Here is a 24871-nt window from a genome sequence, read left to right as displayed (position 1 = left end):
GAGGCCGTGTGTGGTGGCTTACACCTGTAATCCCAGAACTTTGGAACACTAAGGTGGGCGGAACACCTGAGGTTGAGAGTTCGAGACCAACCTGACCAACATGGAGAAACCCCATCTCCACTAAAAATACAAAAATTGGCCGGGCATGGTGGTGCGTGTCTGTAATCCCAGCTACTCAGGAGGCTGAGGCAGGAGAATCACTTGAACCTGGGAGGCAGAGGTTGTGGTGAACCAAGATTGCACCATTACATTCCAGCCTGGACAACAAGAGTGAGACTCCGTCAAAAAAGAAAAAGAAAAGAAAAGAAAATTTAGCTGCAAGAAAACAAAATTTCGTTCCTTTTTTTTTTTTTTTTTGAGACAGGTCCTGGTTCTGTCACTTAGGCTGGAGTGCAGTGATGCAATCTCAGCTCACTGCAGCCTCTAGCTCAGAGCCTCAAGCAATCCTCTCACCTCAGTCTCCAGAGTAGCTGTGACTACAGGCATGTGCCACCGTACCCAGCTAAGTTTTGTATTTTTTGTAGGGACAAGGTCCCACTATGTTGCCCAGGCTGGTGTCCAATTCGTGGGCTCAGGCAATCCTCCCATCTCAGCTGCCCAAAGTGCTGGGATTACACATGGTGAGCCACCATGCCAGGCCTCATTCCACGTGTGGTGGCTGATATTTGCAATCTTTTCTTTTTTGTTTTCTTTTTGATAGGACAATTAGGACTCTGATCACCTTTGTCTGACTAGTCAACTCAGCCAATCTAGTCCAAAGTATTTCTTCCTTTGGGACACCTTTTGAGGCCTCTCCATACAGAGTAAGTCCCTTAACTTTCTGTTCTTAGAGATAGCGCCTTCATTCTTGCTGTCGGGTGGCACAGATCCCATTTCATGAGTGTTCGTGGCTCTCCTAGGCTATGGGCTTCCTGAGGGCAAAGGCCAATTAACAGTGACATTTATATCCCTTAGAGGTCTCTCCTGGATCCTGGCTCAAATCAGCTCCAAATCAGTGCTGGCTAAATGAATTGAGAATCATGTGAACACATTTCTGTTCCAAAAAGGAAAGCTCTCATTTTCTCAGATGGGGCAGGCTCCTTCCGACAGCAGTATTTATTGTATTTATCTTTTTATTTTTGACATGGAGTCTCACTCTGCTGCTCAGGCTGGAGTGCAGTGGGGTGATCTCGGCTCACTGCAACCTCGATCTCCTGGGGTTCAAGTGATTCTCCTGCCTCAACCTCCCAAGTAGCTGGGATTACAGGGGCACACCACCATGCCAGGTTAATTTTTTTTTTTTTTTTTTTTTTTGAGACAGAGTTTCGCTCTTGTTACCCAGGCTGGAGTGCAATGGCGCGATCTCGGCTCACCACAACCTCCGCCTCCTGGGTTCAGGCAATTCTCCTGCCTCAGCCTCCTGAGTAGCTGGGATTACAGGCACGCACCACCATGCCCAGCTAATTTTTTGTATTTTTAGTAGAGACGGGGTTTCACCATGTTGACCAGGATAGTCTCGATCTCTTGACCTCGTGATCCACCCGCCTCGGCCTCCCAAAGTGCTGGGATTACAGGCTTGAGCCACCGCGCCCGGCTCCATGCCAGGTTAATTTTTTTGCAGTTTTAGTAGAAATGGGGTTTTACCATGTTGGCCAGGCTGGTCTCAATCTCCTGACCTCAAATGATCTGCCCGCCTTGGCCTGCCAAAGTGCTGGGATTACAGACAAGAGCCACTGAGCCTGGCCCCAATGCAGTATTTCCTTGTATTTATTAGGCTGTCCATCCTGGGTTAGGACTTGCACCTGACTGATATCTGGAATGACTTTTGATTAGGATGGGCGTGTTTCCTCACTGACTCTGGCCAAAGTCATGATGAAGCAGGCTCCACCCTTGCCGTCTGGGATGAGACATTGGCCTCTGTTGTCACCAGCCTCTTCCTGTAGTAACTGCCTCACAGAGACAGAAGCCGTCTACAGCATCATTTCCATGTGGGACCTTGCCAACTTGTCCTTTTCTATAAGGACATCAGAACAACACATTCCAGGAAATGAGAAAAGCAGGCAGAGATTTTTTTAAAATTCTAAAATTTGTGTTTTTTAAAAAATTATTTTATTTATTTTTGAGACAGAGTTTCCCTCTTGTTGTCCAGGCTGGAGTGCAGTGGTGCATTCTCAGCTCACCAATACCTCTGCCTCTTGGGTTCAAGTAGTTCTCTGGCCTCAGCCTCTGGAGGAGCTGGGGTTACAGGCATGCACCACCACACCTGGCTAATTTTGTATTTTTAGTAGAGATGAAGTTTCTCCATGTTGGTCAGGCTGGTCTTGAACTCCCAACTTCAGGTGATCTGCCTGGCTCGGCCTCCCAAAGTTCTGGTATTACAGGCGTGAGCCACCGTGTCCAGCTAAAATCTGTTTATTTTTGAATAAATAACACCTTTGCATGGTTCAGAATTCAAAAGATACAAAATGATACAGAGTAAAGTTCTCCTCCCAGCTCTGTTCTTCAGCTGTCCAGTGGCCCTCCTTGGAGGAAAGTGCACCTATATGTGACTACAGATTTGAATGTTTCTGTTGCCCTCACTCTTTCCTCTTTCTGGGGGTTTCTCTTGTCTCCTTCACAGCAACATTCATTTCACTCTGCCCCAACTCCAAACCCTGGTACCTAGCTGCATGCTCTGGACAGGCACCTGGCAAATGTTGGGGATCAGCTGAGAGCTTGTCTGTAATCCAAGAATATTTGTGGAGTCTGGGCTTGGAGCATCTTTGTTTGATAGTGAATTAGATGCATTTTCATTCAGTTATGTTTTTGTTCTTCCAAGAGAAGCCAAGAAGCTTTGATTGTCCCATCAGCCCCCCTCGTACTGTCTTCCTTTCCTAAGCCATCACTTCCATTTATATTGCTGCCAGTTGAGGATGGTTTAAGGCTCACTCACACATTTTTCAGGGGATGATTGTGCAAGAAATGTTGATGTTTTCCAATACTTCTTTGGCCTCTTCAATTGTTTCTTCTTTTGGCTTGTGCAAGAAAAAAATCTTTACCCCTGTCCTCACTCCCATCAACACACATCTATACATGCATGGGGGCCTCTCTCTGCCCTTCTCTTCTGGAAACCACTGAAAATGAGCAAAGAACTGAAAGGTAGACTCCTGTCTTCTGTAGATAGGCGCTTTTCAGCTCTTATGTATAGTTGTTTTGAGGTGTCAAGAGTTTTGGAGATTTTTTTCCCTTTCTCTTTCAAGTCAGGCCCCTCCAGCAGCCTGCCTCTCACCTTGGAAGGTGGGGAGAATTCACCTGCTTTTTTGGCCACTTTCGGTCCACTCTGCTGCTCTCCTTCCTGGTGCATTCTGGAGTCCCCTGGCCGCTCAGAGACCATGGGCCTTGGAGCAGTTCCCTCAACTTCCTCTCTCCTCTGGATGCCTAGCCAGCGACCGGTCAAGAGGCAGCCCCACAGTCCTCTGGGCAGCAGGGGCCGGTGATTAAGTAGCCAGGTCCTTAGCTGATTCCATCCTTGTTTGTCATAACTCTGCTGCAAGTTATTTTGGTCTCTGTGACTTGTGGCGGCACCATGATTAGGGTTTGATTACTATCACCAAAGCGACTAAAAGATGAAAATAGAAGCCACAACAGGAAATAAACAACTGCAAATGAGATATTTTATTCCATATCCCCTGCCAGCAAATGATTAGAATCAAACTCATTCACAATAGTTTGGTGAACTCCTAAACTTTTTTTTGAAGGGTCAGAATAGTCTGAAACTGTGCATTTGTTGGCCTCCTTTGTGCCTGTGGAAGGGAAAGAAAGAAACTCCCTTTCTAGGCATACCAACCAGCCCGGAGTTCCTCTATTGCCAGGCTTTCGGCTTCTTTCTTGGAATGGAGAGGGATTAAGAATGTGACGGGTGGGGCTAACGGGAAGGTTGGGATGTTAACTGATTCACGGGATGCCAGGGAGCTATAAAGCAGTACCAATCATTTAGCTACTTGCTCAGCACCCCCCCACACCTTCCACCCAGGGTAGCAAAATGGAAGAGGAAAGCCATGTAGAGAGGGGTGACACCTGAATTAATACACCTACAATTACACTGTATGGGAACATATCTCTGCAAGTACATGCATGTTCCACCCAAACTGTGACGTCAGACTCCACTCCTGAAACACCCATGAAACCTACCTGCCCTGTGTGTGCTCTGGCCTCTCCTTATAGAGCCTTAGCACTGCTGGCCAGATCTCCAAAAGATTCTTCGGATTCTCCATTTAGCCAAGAAGCTTAATTAGAATTATGACCTCTGCTTTCTCTGCTTATTTAAGTCCTTTCTGTTTCGATGAAGCCTGGTCTGACCACTCTCAAAAAATGAAGATCTTTTAGGGAGACCCAGAACAGAGAGGGAATGAGACCCTAAAGGGCAGGAAACTTACACAGAAAATCTCATAAACCCTGACAAGTGCTGGCCTAACGTGGGGATCGCTGTTGGCCCAAGTTGCTTAACCAGTGAGTGGCAACGCCCCAGCCTAGAATCAGGTTTTCTACCTCTAGTCTGGTACTCTTTCTAAGCCTTTCTAAGGTGAAAATATGATACATTTCCCAGACACTTTAAAAATCCCATTTCTGTCTCTTCCATCTTCCCTTGTCTATAGCGATAGGATCACCCCTTCTCCATTCTCTCCTGTGATTACTTCGCTGCTGTCTTTACAGTGTGCTCTTAGAATGTTTTATATACACACATAAGGTTTCCATGCCCTTTTCAACAAGCCATATTTTAATTTACAACAAAATTATGATGTTATACAGTTGCAGCTTATGTGGCCTTACACAGTAAATGTTCAGAATGGCAGCTTCTGTCCTGTCCAGCAGATTTCGGCACTGCTTGGCAGCCTATCCTCCAAGTCAGTAAGTGTTAGGATCTCCTTGCCTGGGATGATCTTGTAAGCAATGTTGCTGATTTCTTTGGTGGGGTGGAGGAAGGGTCCAAATGGCCCTTAAGCCCTAAGTGTTGATTTCTAAATATTTATTAAGTATCTACTAATTGTTACTATGTTAAAAATCTTTTTAATTGCTGGAGGCGGGCGGGGATTGGTGGTTCCCGCCTGTAATCCCAGCACTTTGGGAGGCCAAAGCGGGTGGATCACCTGAGGTCAGGAGTTGGAGACCAGCCTGACCAACGTGGAGAAACCTCTTCGCTACCAAAAAATACAAAAATTAGCCGGATGTGGTGGCGCGTGCCTGTAGTCCCAGCCTCTGCGGAGGCTGAGGTGGGAGAGTCGGTTGATCCAGGGAGGCGGAGGCTGCAGTGAGCCGAGATTGAACCACTGCACTCTAGCCTGGGTAACAGAGTCAGACTCTTTAAAAAAAAAAAAAATTCTTTAAAACCCCCATGAGTTTCATTGTTGGCCTGATCTCACAATTCTCAATGGCTTTTTAAAAAAAATCGTATTTTACTGAATATGAGGTGAGGTTAGATCACCATGCCAACTAGCGGTCTCATCAATACGGATGTGTGTGTATTTAAATCACTACGTTTCTCAGAACTATCAGCTTTCACGCTGTAAACGCGTTCATGCCCTAGCAATGCCATGCCCGTTTCTATGCAGTAACCCGCCAGCTTGGGTATATGTTTCTTCGAGACCTGGGGTCAAGGAATAAACTCTGACCCTAAGCACCTTGAACGCTACGAGGCCCAGAAACAGGCCCTCCATGCAAATAAATGCCCTAGGCAGGTCTGCTCGCTGGGTAACCTTCCCGCGCCGGGAGGCAGGGTGGCGGGTGGCGGAGGTCTTCCGGGCCGGGGAAGAAACCTGCCGCTGGCGCGCAGGAGAGCCCTCCTCCCGCTCCCCTTCTCCCGCTCCCCTTCTCCCGCCCCGCTTCTCCCGCCAGGATGCTGCCCCTCGCAGCTCGTCAGCCGGCCAAATGCATTCCAGAGCTGTGCACAAGACACGCTTCTCCAGGCAGTCCTAGAAACCGGAGCCGGGAGCGGAGAGGGCGGGAGGGAGCGCGCGGCCGCCGCTGAGGTCATAATCGCGCTGCCTCCCCGCCCTCGGCGGCTGTTCCCTCCAGCGCACGCTTCCCAGGGCCTCGGTCCAGTCCGGTATAAATGCCTTTTAAACCGAGACAGCGCTCTCTTCCCGTTGCCCTCCGGCGCATCCAAGGGATCCGCCGCCAGGGCCTTTAAAACAAAACCAATGAATGAAGCGCTAGGGCGAGCGCGCGCGAGATGGCCACCGCGAAGCCCCGCCGGGTCGAAATCCGGCCACCGACCCGCTCGCTCAGCTCCAAAACTCGCGGCGAAGCCCGCTCGGTGCTCCCTGCGTTTCCAATTTCTCCATGGCTCCGGCCGGAGCTCAGTAGATTCTGGGAGCTTCTATGCCCCCCACCTCTCTCTCCTCTCCATCGGTACCCAGTCTACAGACCCGGGAGGGGGTGGCGGTGGCGGGGGGTTGGGGGGAGAAATAGCTTTTAGAAACCCGATCTGTTGTTTGCGAAACACAATCGCTTTTTTTTTTTTTTTTTTTAAAGCGACAGGGTGTCTAGACGGCCACGTGACGAGGCCGGAGCCGGGCGCGCCACTGCGCAGTGGAACCAGCCGAGCAGAGGGCCGGAGGGGGGGGCGGGGGGGGGCGGGGAGGAGGAGGTGGCGGCGGCGGCGGCGGCTGGGGGCGGGGGAGGGAAGAGGGAGGAAGGGGGAGGGAAGGGGGAGGGAAGGGGGCGGGGGCGGGAGGCCTTGCGGGAGGCGGCGAGCCCCGGGCACACTCGCTTGCTGCTCGGCGCACGGAAGAGCCTGTCCCCAAGCCGCGCCAGCCGAGCCAGCCGGGCGCCGTGCTCGGTCCGCTCGCAGCGCGGGAGAGAGCTGCCCGAGACAGAGCCAGCCCGTCGGCGCCGAGCCGCCGAGCGCCCGGCCCCGGAGCCCCTGAGTGCGGCGCGGCGAGCCCTTGGCGGCGGCAGAAGGACCCGAGCGCCAGGAGAGGGCGGACGGGGGACAAGGAGGCTCCCGGGCGCGACGAGGAGAGTCTCGGAGGAGGAGACGCCGAGAGGACACCCGGGCCTCCTGCCGCCGCAGCTGGGTCAAGGGGAGCAGCCCACGCGGGGAGCCCCGGCGGCCAGCCGCGGCCAGGGGAAGGGACACCAGCGGCCCCCGCACTAGCAAGCAGCTTGTGCCCAGGGGGGCGAGAACGCGCTACCCGCCTGGGGCCCGCCGCCGCCGCGCCGCCCTCCCCTGTGCTGTCAGCCCCGCCGGGCTCAGCCGTCGCCGCAGCATCTTCTGCCCCTGCGCCCCCGCCAGCCTCGAGGAAGTCCCCGCTGAGGACCTGAGCCCCCAGGCGCGCAGGAGGGAAGACCAGAGACTCCCCTAAACCACCCAGATGCGCAGGATTGAAGCGGTCTAGTCAAAGCTTTCTGTGGATTAAAAAAATACACGATTTTTTTTTTGTTTTTGGCAGAAGAAAAGGAGAGGAAGACCAGCGGGACTCTGCAAGGAAAAAAAGGGGGGGTGTAACTCGTGGATGCGTTTTTCCACCCCTCAAACATCTTGTTATACTTTGTAAACATTTTCTTTTTTTAAGCCCCAGCTCCAGCCGGACGCCCCCAGACCTCCGAGGTTCGAGGAGGTGGTGTTTTTCATTTGGGGCTTTGCATATTTTGGTTGTTAGGTTTTGAGAGAGCCTTCTTATTTCGCCAGACGTCTCATGCGGGGTGAAGTCCACTCGGCCCCCTCCCCTGAGCCTTCGTGTGCACGAAATTCGAGGAGATCCGGTTACTAAGGATATAGAGGAAAAAAATAAATCGCGTGCTTGCTTTTTTTTTTTTTTTTTTTTTTTTTTAATTGCCTGCTTCTCCCCACCCCCAAATTAAGTTGCTTAGCAAGGGGGAAAGAGGCTTTTTCCTTCTTCCAGCAGCCCAGCCGAACGCCTTTCGTTTTTTGCTCCCGCGGATCTTCCATGTAGGAAGCCGAGGCTGGCGAGCCCGACATTCGGGAGCCACTGCGGGGGGGCCTCTTTTTGGGGAGGCGCCGACGGGAGCAGGCTCGGCCGTCCCCAGGGAAGCGGCGGCCGGGTTCCTCCGGGGCGCGCCGGGGCCCGAGAGCCGCGCAGGGCGCGGGCCGCGCGGGGTGGGGCAGCCGGAGCGCAGGCCCCCGATCCCCGGCGGGCGCCCCCGGGCCCCCGCGCGCGCCCCGGCCTCCGGGAGACTGGCGCATGCCACGGAGCGCCCCTCGGGCCGCCGCCGCTACTGCCCGGGCCCCTGCTGCTGCTGCTGTCGCCTGCGCCTGCTGCCCCAACTCGGCGCCCGACTTCTTCATGGTGTGCGGAGGTCATGTTCGCTCCTTAGCCGGCAAACGACTTTTCTCCTCGCCTCCTCGCCCCGCATGTTCAGGACCAAACGATCTGCGCTCGTCCGGCGTCTCTGGAGGAGCCGTGCGCCCGGCGGCGAGGACGAGGAGGAGGGCGCGGGGGGAGGCGGAGGAGGAGGCGAGCTGCGGGGAGAAGGGGCGACGGACAGTCGAGCGCATGGGGCTGGTGGCGGTGGCGCGGGCAGGGCTGGATGCTGCCTGGGCAAGGCGGTCCGGGGTGCCAAAGGTCACCACCATCCCCACCCCCCATCCGTGGGCGCTGGCGCGGCTGGGGGCGCCGAGGCTGATCTGAAGGCGCTCACGCACTCGGTGCTCAAGAAACTGAAGGAGCGGCAGCTGGAGTTGCTGCTCCAGGCCGTGGAGTCCCGCGGCGGGACGCGCACCGCCTGCCTCCTGCTGCCTGGCCGCCTGGACTGCAGGCTGGGCCCGGGGGCGCCCGCCAGCGCGCAGCCTGCGCAGCCGCCTTCGTCCTACTCGCTCCCCCTCCTGCTGTGCAAAGTGTTCAGGTGGCCGGATCTCAGGCATTCCTCGGAAGTCAAGAGGTTGTGTTGCTGTGAATCTTACGGGAAGATCAACCCCGAGCTGGTGTGCTGCAACCCCCATCACCTTAGCCGACTCTGCGAACTAGGTAAGAAGTTGCCCCGCCACCCCCAATATTTTTTCCGGCGCCCCAGTGCTGGAAGAAAAGCCCCTAGGGCAGTGCGTGTGCAGCCACCCCTTCAGGGGGAGTGTACAGCCCCTCCTGGGAGGAGACTTGGTGGGGAAAGTAGAGAAGGGACACCAGGAAACTCGAAGGGCATTCCCTGGGGGTTCCCTTCCAGGTTTTCTCCTGTGTTGCCCCGAAAGGGTCTGCTCCTGCACACAGTGTACCAGACGTGCGGTTAAAAATTAGACGCCTTCATTTCCGGATCAACAAGGGGGTGCAGAGGGAGGTGGAGGGATCACGCCTCCCCGCACCCGGAAAGGCGTTAAGGTGTGTGGCCGAGTTGGATCCGGTCCAAGCCCGCCAAGGAAGGTTGGGAGAAGCGAGCTGTAAAGGCTGGAAGGACTCCTCTCCTTTAGTAAATACGGTGAATCACGTCGAACACAAGTGGCTCAGATACTGCCGTGGCCGTGTAGCCTTGGAGTTTTGGGGCAAAGAGGGTTAGGATGGAAGGCCGAGCTGGGTATCTCCTTTCAACTCTGCCAGTTCCTGGCTGAGGAACAAACAGCCAGAAGTTAGGTGTCCCCTACTTTTTCCTTTCTTCTGTACAGAGAAGTCTATAGATAGTCGGCCCCCGGCGCCTCGGTGACGTTGTCTCCCCTTATTGCGCTGGGGCCTGGACTCCTCTGCTGAGACCCTGAAACTCCTTCTTTTTTATCCTCTCTGCTTTCTCCGTTCCTTCCTTTTCTCTACATTTCTGTACAGTGTGTTGTGAGGGTTCACCCCGGGTGTCCGCAGATCTCCCAAGTTCACCAGCACGCTTGGGATGCATCTCCCGAGTGCGCTGGGAATGGGGAGCCCCGTGTCCCCCGCGCAGGTGCCCAGCGGACCGGCGGGGGCGGAGGTGAATTGCACCCCTGGGGGGCGGGCCAGGGCGGGGAGCCGGGGTTGTTGGGAACTGGGTCTGGAGTCTGCGGACGAGGAGGGGGGCACGGTCGCCCCCCGCCCTGTGAACTGTGAAGTGCGCGGCCCCGGCTGAGCCGGTGGTTTCCAGCCGGGCCAGCCGAGCGCGGCGGCGGCGGCCGCAGACGTGGAGGAGCGGAGCGCCGAGGCTGGCGCCAGGCGGCCTCTTTTGTTTATCTGACAGCTAAATATCAAGGCAATCACCGCCTCGCGGCCCTGCCTCCAACCCCCACAGCTAAGACAAACAGTTGGGCTAAAAGAATGCCTCTGTTATCATAAGTTTCTATCTCTTTTTCTCATGGCTGGGCCTTTATTTTCTCTTGCTTTTTTAATTTCAGAGTCTCCCCCTCCTCCTTACTCCAGATACCCGATGGATTTTCTCAAACCAACTGGTGAGTAGCTGATTTTTAAAAAACCCTTCCTGTCGAAGTTAGAAATAGAGCCCGTAGAACCTGGGCTTCTATGTGTAGGCAAAGGCCTGGGAAGGAAGGTGCTAGGCTTGCTTCAGGTTAGTTCTAGGTTTCCTCTGTTGGAAGTTTGGTGGATCTTTCTGTTGTGGCTGGGTTTTTGTTTCGTTTTTTTTGCAAAGACGTTCCCTTGATGTGCTTTACGTTTTGTTCCTTTTTCACATATTTGCACTCTGTGGCTGGGGGGCTCGGCTTTAACACGTGGATGCTTTTAGTTCAGAAAGAAGTATCTTGGGAACCAAATAGGACTGGTTGGTGGGGAAAGCTTGGAGACTTCGTGAGTGCCGGAGCATCTGGAAAGGGTGATTAGATGGATGGGAAGACATTTTTAAAAGGTGCAAAGAATACTTTGGTCTGGAGTAGACACTAGAACATTTCAGTAGAGGCAACAGCCAGTTAAAGAAGAGTGTGGGTTCCCCCGTCCCAGTCACTTGCAAGTAACCCTCTCCCGGGGCTTTCGTATGCTCCTTAGGGACCATCAAAGTTTTGAGCATAGCTCTGCCTGTCTGTTGCTTTGTCACTGGCTGGCATGGAGCCAGGGCAGCCCATTTGAGACTGGCACCAGCCCTGTTGTGGTTGTCTGCATTCAACTTCTGGCCGGCAGCAGCACAGGTGTTCCTCCTCTGGACCTCACAGTGCTGGGGACAGGGTCAGCAAAATGAACTTGGGGGCGACACAAGGACGAGCCCCAATTCCTGGCACTCCTTCTTACAGTAGGAGATAGATCTATTTGCTAGAAGTACAGGCTGTATGTAACCTTGGTTTTTGTGCCCTGTATACTGGTGCCTGTAAAAACATTAATATTTGGGACATTTTTATTTTGCCAAGGTTCTGGGAGAAGGAAAAGTGAAGGGTTGGGCACCATTTAGCTCCTGGAATTTTGCAGTTCCTTCCGCCTCATGTGTTTTGGCTGTTGGGCTTTTCCCCCCACTAATTAAAAGTTTTGCTGGGGCGTTGTCATAAATTAAATACTTTAATGAACGTGTAACCGAAGCCCATACTCTGCAGCCAACCCTCCTGGGACTCCACCAGCTCCCTCAAGTTGGGAAGGCGTTCCTGCTTGCCTGGTGCCCGTTCTAATAAGTGGCCCACAAAGCATGTGATATTTTGCTTTCGATTTACAAAACACCAGATAAATGGTTATTAATGAGGAGATACCCAGCTCTCTGTATTTGTAACAAAGGTTCGCTGGAATTACCAAGCTCTGTTTTCCTAAAGACTGTAACTTGACTGGGTTTTGGCTGAAAGAGTTAAGAATTCTTTTTATGAAGTTAGTTTTCCAGGGGGCCACCTCTGACCTGTTTTTATTTTTCCTTCCATATTTTTCAAATTTGGAGGTTTTCCTTAAAAGAGAGACAACAGTGACCTTAGCCCCAGGGGTAAAGACCAGCAGGGGTAAATGTTCCCAGAAACCTCCAAAACCCATAGAAAAGAAAGGCCATGTTCCCTTTGGTTTCCTGCAAAGACTCTGGGATAAATCTGTTCGCAGGATTTAAGCAGTACTTCTGCCAGGCCCGGACCTCATTTTCGGGGAGTGGAGTGATCTATTTATTCATTAGCAAGTGTTGACATTAGGTAGCAAAATGTGTGTAAACAGAGAAGCCACAGAGACAGGAATGTGCCATTTCCAAGGGGGAGAAAAGTTCTCCAGATCAGCCAATAGGAAGTGATTAACCTGCCGATCGGAAACTAAGACAGCTGGTTACTCACCCAAAATGTTTTGTTGAAAATAGAACAAAAAAAAAGAAATGAGAAAAGGTGCTATTGTGTAAGAATTTAACATCGGTAATAGACAAAGCCCCCTGGAGGGGAATTGTCCTGCCACATTGGAGGACCGCCAGGTCTGGGGGTGGAACACACCCCCCTCCCACAGGTCTGGGGCTGGTTTTGCCAGCTGCTGTGGCCAGGGGCATTGAGGTCAGACCACAGATGGGCGCTGACCCAGGTTTTCATCCCTATCTTGCGTATGGGATAATGTTTGGCCCAGGAATCTAGATGGACCATTTACATTTTTCAGTTTCTAAGTTCTAGGTTGAATTTTTGGTCTGGGGTTACTAGGTGAAACAGGCACAAAGCTTTACAGTGGACAACTGTTAAAATCTTAATCAGTTGCACAATTAAAGGAATACATCCTGTAAAGTCTCCATCTTGGAAAAAGGCGATGGGAATGGGGCTGGGTCCTGGTACCGCTGCACCCTTTGGAGATGCAGAGGCTTCAAAGCTGGAAGCTCCATTTTGCTGTAGTTGAAGCCACTCCACCCAGCCTCTGGAAGGCCTGGACTTTAGACACCTAGGTGCTGTGTGATTTAACCAGCAAAGAGCCATCTTTGAAAGAGTGTTCACATGACTGAACCTAGGGCAAGCCGGTTGTGACTTGTGGCTGTCAGAAGTCAGAAAGACACCCCCACCTTCGTATCCCACAAGAAATCAGAATTTGCTGTTTAAAACTGGATCTCGGGAATAGCTGTGTGGGCTCTGTGTCCACTGTTCCATTGTATCTGATGGTCTGAAAGGTTTGAAGAATGACTGGCCTTGGGGGGTGCTGGGTGAGCTCTTGGGGGACCCAGGTGGCCAGTGGCCGTTCGCAGATCCAGCTTCTAAATCTAGGTTGGAAGTCTGGCATCTTGATCTGAGATCTGGCACTGCATTTGCCTCTTAACTCAGATTCCTCTTAACTTTTCTAGGCCTCTTTTAAAATCAGCAATGAAAGAGAGTAGATCATTCATTCATTCATTCATTGGCTCATTTATTCATGTTACAGGCACGATGATGTACCCACCTAGAAATTTGAGGATTCTGATACAGTGTGGTGTTCTTCTGTAACCAGGGTTCATTTGAGTTCTGGGTAGAGTGAACTACCTGGGGCAAAGCTGGGATCCTTGGGATATACTAGTGGTGCAGTTGGTGGGGAGGGCCTCCTGTGTCTTTAACAGTACTTAAGAAGCTCAGAACACAGTTGCTGAGACTATGGTGTGTGGGACTCCCAGCTCCCTTACCTTGTGCCTATGGGTCGGGTTTTCAAAGACTCTGTTGGAGCTGCTTGGAGAAAGGAATGAGTCTTTTTCTCTCTCAGAACGTAGCAGTTACTGAGGGCTTGGTAATATTTAGTGTTGCATGAGTCAGGAGTGGCCTAGAGCTTCTGTCTGCCTGGGCTCTGGAGAAGAGACGACACAGGCCTGAGGTGAGACCCTCACTTTAGAGATGTGTCTAATGCAGAGCTTTTCTGTGGGTGAGAGATGGAGGTGTGGCTCCCCAGTCTGGATGGCCAGGCCACCTCCAGGAAAGAGGGCAGGGACTCCATGGCCTCCCTGGGGAGTGAGAGCTATGGGAATAGGGGTTGGACTCTTTGGGGATAGCCTGGCTCACTGGGTGGCCCTTTGAGTGAGTCAGTGACGCCTCAGTTTCCCTGGGTGCCTGTGGAACAGGTATACTTTGCTTCTTCACAGGGGTGGTAGGGAGGCCTAATTAATGTTTGTAAATCCCTCCTGAGATCAAAGCCACTGCAGAAGGGCAGAGCATCATTTCATAAAAACGCTTGTGGTTGCCTGCATGGAGCTGGCTTACCTTTGATCTGAGATGGGCTGACACCCTGAATGTGGTCCCAGCTCTGCTCTGAGATGCCTGGCTTTTCCTTTGAAACATACCTTGCCCCTGGGATTCTGCCAGCCAAAGGTGAGGGAAGTGGCTTTGGATAAGTCATCATGTTTAATGTGGGGGTATCTTCCATCTGGGGGGAGTGGGTGGAGGAGAGGATTGAGAAGCCTATCTCTAGAAAATGATGAAGGCCATCAAAATGGTTTAGAAAGTGCAGGGTACACACCATTTAACAAGTAACTCCATTTCCTGCCTGCCCCTATTGTTTTCTGTTTGATTAAGTGTATCCTGTAGAACTGTATATTCCTGTTAGGAATTGGACTCTACCCTGATAAAATCAGATTACACACACAGTCTTCTTTCTCCCCTGCCCATCTCGGCCATTCCCTCCCCCACTCCTGCCTCCACTTCTGCCTCTCCCCTGCTGAGGAGAGTTCTTGAAAAGTTGTCCTTCCAGCCTGGAGAATGTGGGAGAGGGAGTGACCCTGAGTTAGAGAGAGAACCTTAACATTAAAGAGGGCAGACAGCAGAAACCCAGAGATGATTTGGGGGTATGCGTTGGCCGCTAGAGGATTCCCATGGGCTGCTGGCCCCTGGCTGCTCTTTTTTCTGGCTTTCCTATTTGCCAGCATGGCCAAGTGGTTCCAGTTGGAAACCCACAGGGACATTGTCCTAGTGGCCTGGGGTAGGAGGCTGGTGTCTGTGCGATCCAACCTGCTGTGTTTGCTGCGGACCTGGGCAGCATCGTTCCTTAGCCGGGCTCTCTACTAGGACTTCAGGAAGTTTGGCGCTGTCAGTGGTGCGTGACAAGCTTACAGGGTCTTGTATATTTGTGTTTCATGGGACTAATTAGTTGTGGTTCATGGACATTATTTTTCGCTTTAATTGCTTGGAGGGCGGTTGTGGAGTCTCTGTTTCTCAGCTGGAATTGTCATTATCCTCATTAATAGTGAGGTCACTGTGCTGAGTACCTGAGGGTGACAGAAAGGTTGAAGAGAAGCTTATAGTCTAGTTAAGGGCAGATGCAATCTAAAGGTAAAAATCAGTGAGGAAACTCCAAGTGCTGGGTGCCAGAAAGGTTTTATAGGAACTGAGGGCAGAGAGCCTTGCAGGTCTGGGGTTGCCTGGGAAAGTTTCCAGGGATGAGGGGTTTGGACTAGCCTGGAAGAGGTAGAACATTTCCCCTCCGGCTGGGAGCCTTGCTGAGAATGTTCTCTGTCTTGATCTGGTGGTGGTTACACAGGTGTATACATGAGTAACATTCATTGTGTCTACTTGGGATTTGTATACTTTGTTATACTTAAGTTACTACTCAATTAAAAAGGGAAAAGAAGTTGCTGCAGCCTAACACCAATCTTGTGAATGTTCTCAAGAACTGAGAAACCTGTCTTTTTTTTTTTTTTGGGATGGAGTTTTGCTCTTGTTGTCCAGGCTGGAGTGCAATGGAGCAATCTCGGCTTACCACAACCTCTGCCTCCCAGGTTCAAGTGATTCTCCTGCCTCAGCCTCCTGAGTAGCTGGGATTACAGGCATTTGCCACCATGCCTGGCTAATTTTGTATTTTTAGTAGAGCCAGGGTTTCTCCATTTTGGTCAGGCTGGTTTCAAACTCCTGACCTCAGGTGATCCGCCCACCTCAGCCTCACAAAGTGCTGGGATTACAGGCGTGAGCCACCACGTTTAGCCTGGGGAACCTGCCTTTAAAAGAATGAAGGCAGAGAGGACATGGGCTCCAAGGAGGGAGGCTTTTGCTCTTGATGAGGGATGACAGAGCAACCAGGGTTGAGAAAGTCCAACTCAAACCTCCTTTGACCTTGGGAACCACCTGGTATCCTCAATGGGGGACTGGTAATGCAAGAGAAATTCCAGCCAGTCTGATTGAGCCTGACTCCAGTAATGATTAACTGGCTGCCCGGAGCCCAGACAGGTGACAAGGTGCTGTGGTCTGTCTTACGATGGGCAGTGAAGCCTGAGCAGACCATTAATAATCAGCATCGAGGCCGAGAGTCAGCCTTTTGGAATGTGTGGTTTGTCTTTCATGCTGTTTAGAATGTGCTTAAAGGTGGATCTTGGTGTTTTTATTTGTGTATTTATTTCCTTCTCTCCCCTTTTCAAATCCACAGCAGACTGTCCAGATGCTGTGCCTTCCTCCGCTGAAACAGGGGGAACGAATTATCTGGCCCCTGGGGGGCTTTCAGGTAAGATGCTTTCTCTTATTTTCCTGGCAGTTCCAAGGTTTCTTGAAATTGCTAGAGACTGGAGGAATGGGGGTGGCCTTCCGCCACCCCAGCTGGTCTGGACTTCATTCTCATTTTTATGTGCCCTAAGCTGGGTGCATTGGTGGTGACATTGTGGTGCCCTTCAGCTCCTTAGCCTACAGTCCTTTATGAGCCAGGACTCTGGGTCTGTTCCATGGACAGGGAGACAGGAGCTAGCTGGAGACCGACCGCTTTGGTGTGTGAAGTGTTTCCCAGTGATTTTTTGAAGCAGCTCCTGGCTGGAGGGGCTTCAGCTTGGTGGCTTTGGTGTCATTAACTCATGCGTTTGAGCTGTTTTTTGCTTTTCCCTTGGCGCATGGGGAATGTAAAGGGAATGGACCTGTCTTTAAGGAACTTGTTGAAGACAGATCCCAAGTGTACGATGGGGTTTCAGAGTAGATCTGAGGCTTCCCTCCAAGTTCTGATTCCCAGCCCAGCTTGCTGCAGGATTTTGTAGCACATGTCCCCGGCTGGGAGCACCGGGGTGGGAGCACTGCCGACAGTAGGAGCTATAACTGTCCCGCAGTGGGACAGGTTTTTCTTAGGGTCCACAGGTGTGCGTGAAGGCTTGGAATGCCAGTGCTGGGGGTCATGGGGCTGGCTGAGACGCAGTGGGTCACCAGAGGATTGTTGTCCTCAGGACGTGAAAAGACACTAATACTTAGAGTAACTTACTGGCAATGTACATGGGATGCATTTCATGTTTTCTGAAGAAATCCTATTTCTACCTGTTTTTCCATCCCCATTACGTGTCATCACTAGATTTTCTAAGAACTGGCTGAAGCAAGAGGGAAAACCTTAAAAACAGAAATGCCAGCAGAGTTTTGGGCATTTGGCATTTGGCATTTCTTTGCCTGTAGGATCACGTGATAGCAGCTGGAGCAGAAGCTGTGCCGGGTCCAGGTGTGTCCTCCTTTGTGAGGTGTACCCTCTTTTGTGGGGTGCCTGCTTTGACTGCTTGGTGAAGTGTTTAATCCATGGCTGGCCCAGGCAAAGTGCATTCCAGACGATTCCCTCCCTGGCTCTCCTCTCCAGGAACTTGGCTTGCTGAGAAAGTCTTTAGGGAGACCCTTGTTTGTTTTCATTTCAATGCAATATATATTCTGACTATTAACTGAAGGTATTGTTTACTCAAAGCTTCTAGTGAGAATTGGGCAGGAAAAAGAGGGACCCAGAGAGGGGAGGGGCTTCAGGCAGGAGGGTGGGAGTGGACAGAGAGGCCTCAAGGAGGGAGAACAGGCAGCAGTGTGTGAGCTGCATGTTTTCTGCTTTCTAAGGCTGAGAGAATTCTTGAAAGAAAGAAGGCCAATGAGAGGATAGGGTCTCAGCAGAATAACACATTCAGGATGTTGTTAGATGATTTTATTTTTTAAACCCTGAATGTGCAGGGAGGAGCCCTGGCCCCTCCAAACCACATGAAATAAGCAAGGGAAGTGGCAGCTTTCGAAAGGTTTGTGTTATTGATAACATCTTGTCTGTCTCCCTGGCCGGAGGAAATGACGACACCAGGCTGAGATGCCAGCCTCCTCACCCGCCCTGCCATGTGACCTGTGAAGCCCTCATGAGATGGGTGGTCTTTTTTTTTTTTTGAGACAGAGTCTCACTCTGTCGCTCAGGCTGGAGTGCAATGGCGTGATCTCAGCTCACTGCGACCTCCCGGGTTCAAGCAATTCTCCTGCCTCAGCCTCCCAAGTAGCTGAGATTACAGGCATCCACCACCACACCCAGCTAATTTTTTGTATTTTTAGTAGAGATGGGGTTTCGCCATGTTGGCCAGGCTGGTCTCAAACTCCTGACCTCAGGTGATCCACCCACCTCAGCCTCCCAAAGTGCTGGGATTACAAGCGTGAGCCACCGTGCCTGAAGGTGGGTGAGCTTTTTGTTCCCCAAAGCTCTTCCAGTCCTAGAAAGAAACTGGGGGTAAAACAATCATTAACTCCTTCCCCTCACTCCTCAGGTAATTGCAGACAGGAAGGCACAGTGACTCTCTGAGGGACAGTGTGGCTTAACAAGACTGCAGAAAGAAAAAAGAGGGGGGCCTCCGCATGGAAAGAGCATTTGTTTTGAATTTCACCTCTTGATTGACTAATTCCGAAGGCTTCAGAATTGGAGCAGTGTATTTGTAATGGACCATGGTGGGGAGGGTAGGTTGGAGACAGTGTTTTGGGGGTTGATGTCACTGGTTTGGGGGCATCTGGAGGGGACGTGATGGGCACGAGAAAGCCTAGAGCTGTCCTCTTTGTAGTGAGAATGCCTTCCAAGAGGGAACTTTATTGGCCCCGGCCCAAGGCAGAGAGTTTTGTAAATGGAGAAAGCCCAAACCTCCTCCTTTTCAAGAAGTGGATCATCCCATGGGGGGTGGCCTGGGTGTGCCTGCCTTGCTGAGGATGAGGCCAGTGGCAGGGCTGGATGTGGCAGGGCTGGATGGGGGGAGGGGCATAGCCAGATGCTGAGGTTGGGGGGTGGGAGCCCCGCAGCAATGTGGGGAGCAGTGAAAACGCCTGCGAGGAGTTTCTTCCTCCTCCTCCTCCTCCTTGAAATAACCTCTCTGAGCCTCTTTCACAGGCCCTGTGTGCTGTTTTCCTTCCTGTCCTGCCCTGGCTGAGAGCAGGCTAAATGAATGGGGCTCAGTTTAGGGTGGGAGGAAGGTCGGCAGCAGGAGCCAGGGCTTGATTCTCTTGGCAAGGGAAGAAGGGAAAGAAAAAACAGCCGAATGTGAAAATGTGGTGCCTCGGAGGTGGGGGTGGGGTGTGCTCAGAGGCCTGCCCCCTCCTGAAATGCAGGGGTGACTCCAAGGCTGGCCCTTCCCTTTCCTGCGCGCTTGCAAGCTGCCTGGGAGGAAGGGGAGTGGTCGGGTAGGAGCCCTGGGGGCGGGGCTGTTGGCTGCAGGTTGGAATTCCAGCATTGCAACTTTGTTTTGGGGGGTTGGAGGACGGTAGATGACAGCCCTGGTCCTTAGGGACTTGCAGTGAAACACACCCCACCCCTGCAAGTTTCCTCAGTCTGGGAAAACGGGACATTTTTAGAAGGCAGTGACTTGCTTCCAGGAGATTGTACTTTCATTTTTGACAGCTGGCTCTCTGAGACAGATGGATTGCTGGGTGCAGGCTTGTGTGTGTGTGTGTGTGTGTGTGTGTGTGTGTGTGTGTGTGTGTGTGTGTGTGGGTGGGTGGGTGTTGCTGCAGATGTACAGATAGACAATCCCGTGTCCAAACACATGAGAGTGCAGATGCCCCTAGGCAGGCTCTGGGATAGGCTGGGGTCCCTGTCACCGGGGTGGGTTAATGTCAGGGTGGCCTCTCCAAGAGTTTTGGACTTGGGTGTGGAGTTTGGATTGATTCTGCCTTGTGATTTGGCAGTCTGTGCCCGGCCCTCTAGGGTGCGTGTCTTTTGAAAGGTGTGCAACCCCAGAACAGGTCTTTGCTGCTGCTTGGACATGGTTGTGTCATGGCTCAGGAAGATCACCTGGGAGAGGTCTCATGTAGCTGGGAAGCCTCTGGGCTCAGCTCTGTGGTGGAAATGGAAAAGATTCGTTCTGCTCCCAGAGCTTTCTGGGGGTCACTGGGAATGCAAAGCATGTGCTGGAAGCTGCATCTTTGCAGCCTCCATCTGGAGTTTCTGTCTGGGGGCTTTCATTTTGCCTGTCTGCTGTCCTGGCTTGGGTGGGTTGAGAGCATCATCTCCCTGGTGAGTTCTAGGCTATTCAGCTGCGGGCTCATCCTCTAGACTCCTCCTGTATAGATGAATGTCTGGAGCTGGCTGGGCCTCAGCCATATGGACCTTCCCAGCTGGGGTAGGGATTGGAAGCCAGCAACCACTTGTAGTTATTTAAACTTAAAAAGAAGTGCTCCCATGGATCTCAAGGAGGGAGTTAGGAGGCGGTGGAGACAGAAGTGGTCACATGTCCTGGGAAACCCCATCTCTTGGCTGTGCGAAGTCATGCTTGTTGGAGAGACACGGCACCATGCCTCCAACCCAAGGGTGGCCAACTCCTTTGCTAAGGTCTTAAATTCGTATGTTCCCAAGTCTGGGGGGTGGGAGTGTCCTTGAGTCAGTATCAATTTGGCATCCAAGAATGTTTCTCCTCCTCTTTGATCCCTGCTGGCATCTGTCATGGTCTCACAGGAGAGCCTTCAGAAATACCTAGATAATCTGAAAATGCTCCCCTGGCTTAGTACACAGTTGACTTGGGCTCAAACCAAGTAGCTTAGGAAACATTGCTCCATCCTGTTTTAAGGAAAGTTGTTCAGCTGCACGTGAACAATTATTCATTGTCTGGCTTGGAATTGTGATTGTGAACTGGAAACCTGGGCCTGGGTGCCTGCTGCTCTGGTTTTAAATGTAACCTCCCCTTGCCTGTCAACAAAACAGCTCATGGTTTCACGGGGGTCTCTAATACCATTGTGGAGTGAGGGCAGGGGGTGCAGGTTGAGCTCACAGGCATGGGGGCCTTTCACCCACATGCTCCTGAGCATGGATTTTGGGAGACTCTGGTGGACAGGTGCACGTGACCATGAGTGAGCTCCTTCCTTCCCATCTCCTCAGTACCCTGCAGGCCACTGTGAGAAATGACAGTCTGGAACTGCAGGGACACCTTCTACCTCTCCTTAAACACCTGCCAACAGGATGATTCAGAGCTAGGGTGGACTCACCTGGTGCACATCCACACCCTGGTGAAGACCAGTCCTGGACCCAGTCTCTTCTGCAGTGCCCCAGGTCATACACTTCCCCCTGGAGAAGGGCTTACTGATAAAACCCCTTTTGTCCTGGAAAGAATGAGGCAGTCAGACAGGGGTTAAATACAGAGTGACAGCATTGAAAATCTCTGGAGCAAATTTGGGCTGCTGTGCCGGCCAGACAAGATGGGCTGCTGCCTCACGCATCCTGTCCCCAGGCAGAACTGGGCCAGCAAAGGGGGAGGGGGCCAGGCGAAGGCCAGGCACGCTGATTACCCCTCAACTTCCTTCACACACATACACTTGGGCCTTTCCTTAGCAAAGCCTGGCTATAGCTGCATAGACTTGTACCCCTATGGGACCTCCGTGGCAAGCTCAAAGCCAGTGGGGCAGTGGAAAGGGAGGAAATGCCGAAGAATTCATGATCAATTTCGGCTTCCTTTGCTTCCTTAACGTTGCTGTTACTGTGCCATCGTATCGTTCCTTGCAGAATTATGATGGCCAGGCCGGGCTGCATTCCCTTCAGTCCAGGCCTTGAACTTGAAGAAGCACCCTCAAAGCAGGTGTCTGCCACCTGGCAGAAGAAAACAAAAGCTGTGAAGTGCTGGCTCCTAGACTTGCTCGCACACGGAAATCCCTCAGGATTCAGCTCCCCCGGTAGATTTTTTTGCTTGCTTATAGAAACATTTGAGGGAAAATTATTATGCATAACTCTGCATGGTTCACTGTTTTCTTTGCTGTCATGAATGGCATTGTAAAGTGACCCATGGGACCGGGTTTCCTTTTGGGGGGATGAAAATGTTCTGGAACTAGAGAGTGGCGATGGCCGCACCATTGTCCCAGTGTATTCAATGCCATTGGTGGCACATGTTAGGTTATATGTATTTTACCACAATTTTGACAAAAAATGGCCAGTGGTAGGTTTTAAATACATGCAGATATTTGTATAATCTGTAAGGAGCAATGACTAGAGGGAGTAAAGTCGGAGAGACTTCTGTTAGTTGCCTGGGACCTGCTGATGGTAGACACTTGTTTTGGTGGCCGCCCTTTTTTGGAGGTCACATGGGAAGTTGGGGAGCACACTGATGGACCAGGAAGCAGGACAGGTAGTCTGCCTGCGATCTCTGATGTGTGTGTTTGTTTTTTGAGACACAGTCTCACTGTCACCCAGCTTCACTGTCCCCCAGGAGTGCAGTGGCTTGATCTCGGCTCACTACAACCTCCACGTTCCGGGTCCAAGCCATTCTCGTGCCTCAGCCTCCCTACCAGCTGGGATTACAGGCAGGCACCACCACGGGCCTTACTAATTTTTTTCTAGTAGAGACGATGTTTCACCATGTTGGCCAGACTGGTCTCGAACTCCTGACTTCAAGTGATCCACCCTGCTCGGCCTCCCAAAGTGCTGGGATTACAGGCCTTCTGCTGTGTGTGACCTGAACATGCAGACACATCTGTGTTGATCCTTCGACCTTCCCTTTTTCTTTGTGGATTCCAGAAATGAGAGACAGGAAAGTTCCCTCTGGTTTGGTTCCCAGCCTGACCTTTCTGCTGGGGGAAGTGAATACGTTTGTTCCCACTCTATGGTGTCCCCCTGGCCTGCCCAGCCTAGTGACTGTGAACCAGGGTGGTACCAGGGTTGGCTCCCAAAGCTGGTGATTCCAGACCTTTCTTGGGCAGCTGGAGACCCCAGTCCCTGTGATGTCCTTGCCCAGGTTCTAGGGCTGCAGAGGCAGCAGGTGACTGGCCCGGGCGCCCTCCCTTCGAGGGAGGATACTGTAAGCACAGCCGCCGGGAGGTCACTACTCGCCCTACCACCTCTGCTCAGTATTGAATGGCTAGCCCCGAGGCTGGCCGCCTGCCTACTGTCACACAGAGGCTTCCTCTCCGGGCTATTTTCAGCGGGAAGATATTATTAACTGCTGAGGCACAGTTCTCAATTTAGTGGTTAACACACGGAGAAAGCAACACTCACCCGATCCCGGCCACTGTACCTAAACCTGTTGGCTCATTTGGGGGACTCACAGCCTCCCAGCCCCTCTGTCTCTCCCTGTGGGGTCACTTAGGGGATCTGGGCCACTACCCCCATTCCCGTGGAAGCTGCTCCTGTAGATTCAGTATCTGCTATAGAGAGAACCAGGCTTCTTATGAAGCCAGCTCTTAAAGGTGTAGAAAATGATGGTATTTGTATTCTAAAATGGGGATGTTTTTTGATTGAGATGGGCACTGGCAGGGGAAAGGGACTTTCATCGGCGTTGTGGACAGTTATTTAAAACAGGGTGATAACTTTCACCTCGTAAGTTAACAGGAAATATTGGGACAAGACAGGAAATTGCATCATCTCTTTTTTGAGAAGAACTCCAGAAAAAAGTGGTTCGTGAAAGGTAGTGGCTGAGAAACGGCTAGCCTGTTTCTGTGTTGTGTTCTTTTTCCTTCCCTTCCACTCCCACAAGAAGGTTTAGGCCATTTTCTTTAAGAAAGGCTGTTTGAGAACTTTATGTTATTTTTATTATTTAAAAAAATATTATACCAGAAGGGTCACCTTCAGTTGAAATGTTAACTGCCGCCTTACTTCCCATTTTACTAAAGAATCTTTCATGACTGTTTCAGCTTCCTTCCCCAAATGGTAAGGCGGAGCAGCTTTTGGCTGGAAGCTAATTTTGGTTTGGCTTCGGAGTCCTCAACACGGAGCCCCACCCAGTGTCATTAGCTCAGTTTTAACTTGCAAAAAAAAAAGATTGTTTTGTTTTTTTTTTTTTTTTGGTGGAGGGTAGGTAGGAATTCACTCACGCCTTTAGCCCTGTGCCCCAGCCCCGGTACTGCTTTCCCCAGCAGACGCACCTGGCATTTGGCCACTGGGAACTCAGGGCCGCCTTTGTCTTTTCAAGCCGTGTCCCCTTTACCCCCCAGGAGTTCTGTAACTTTCCTGAGACTGTTTCTAGGGTGCTAGTGAGGAGTGGAGGGGAAACGGGTCTTGGAGCGCCCCTGGTACAGCTGTGTCCAGTAACCGTGCTGTGCTTTGGAGGAAGGGGTGACACGGGTCACCTAGAAGCATCTCCCAGAGAGGGGCTTGACGCAGCCCTCCAGTGGTGTAGATAAAGGCCAGTTCCATGGATTTATCTCCAGGTTTCTAAATCCTTCTTTGTAGATGTCATTGTTCTCATGACACAAGGCATGGGACAGCCCCGCCCGTGCTGCCAAGGAGCCATCTTTAGGATAGAGACAAGAAAGAAAGAGACCTGTGTGTGGCTGGCCCGCTCTCCACTCACGCTCACCCCCACCCTCCCAGCTCTTTCCTTAGTGTGCTTTGTTTTCATAACACAACAAGGGCCCTGGGGTGTGTAAAAGCATTGTTGAACACTTGGTGAGGGTAACTTGTCCAAACAGAGCAGGACGCCAAAGCAGAATGCGATGGGCAGGTGGTGTGCCCACAGAGGGTGGCGGGCTGGCGCCTGCCTTGGAAACACCTCTCAACGGCATCTGCCGACACGGGCTGAGCGTGGCCTAGGGCAGACGGGCGTCTCCCTTTCGTCCTCCGCAGGGAGTTCTGGAGAGGGACTTGGTCCTTCTGGCTGACTCGCTGTGTGGAAGGTGGGCTCCCCTCTCAGATGGGTTCACATGTGCCTCCCTCTGCCGGGTATGAAGCTGGGTGGGCCCACTGCTTTGGAAGAAGCCAGCGTGTCCTTGTGATTCATTTATGTTGCACATATATATTGAGCACCTACTATGTGCCAGGCTGTGTGCTCTGCAGAGCACCAGTTCCTGGGCCCGGATAGAATTAAAAATTAGCAGATGGAATGGCTTGTCTGAAGATGATGTTGAGTCATCTTCCACTGGGGATGGGGCTGGGGGAAATGGGGATTGAATAGGAGTTGCTTCTATCTGGAGGCAGGCAGGGGCAGCTTCTACAGGACAGAGGAGCCTGGTCCCTCCAGGAAGCTGGGCCATGGGTACTGG

At 51.9% G+C, this 24871-nt stretch overlaps 1 protein-coding gene across 3 annotated transcripts in view; it reads left to right on the top strand.

Moving 5' to 3' along the window:
- The first annotated feature begins 8052 nt into the window (after window positions 1–8052).
- The window catches only part of SMAD7 (SMAD family member 7), a 30489-nt gene continuing 13670 nt past the window's right edge, over window positions 8053–24871 (top strand). The window contains exons 1-3 of one of the 3 annotated variants that reach the window (XM_032259420.1): window positions 8053–8945; window positions 10262–10315; window positions 16110–16181. In XM_032259420.1, coding sequence (XP_032115311.1) covers window positions 8333–8945; window positions 10262–10315; window positions 16110–16181 — 739 coding nt within the window. In that variant the 5' untranslated portion in view covers window positions 8053–8332. Of the gene's footprint in view, window positions 8946–10261; window positions 10316–16106; window positions 16182–24871 lie in introns of all 3 variants that reach the window. The other 2 variants (XM_032259419.1, XM_032259421.1) reach the window with 2 other exon arrangements.

Source organism: Sapajus apella, unplaced genomic scaffold (assembly GCF_009761245.1).
Source record: "Sapajus apella isolate SASKATOON/1434 unplaced genomic scaffold, GSC_monkey_1.0 scaffold109, whole genome shotgun sequence".
Taxonomy (NCBI): Eukaryota; Metazoa; Chordata; class Mammalia; order Primates; family Cebidae; genus Sapajus; species Sapajus apella.
This window is presented reverse-complemented; position numbering and strand designations above follow the sequence as displayed.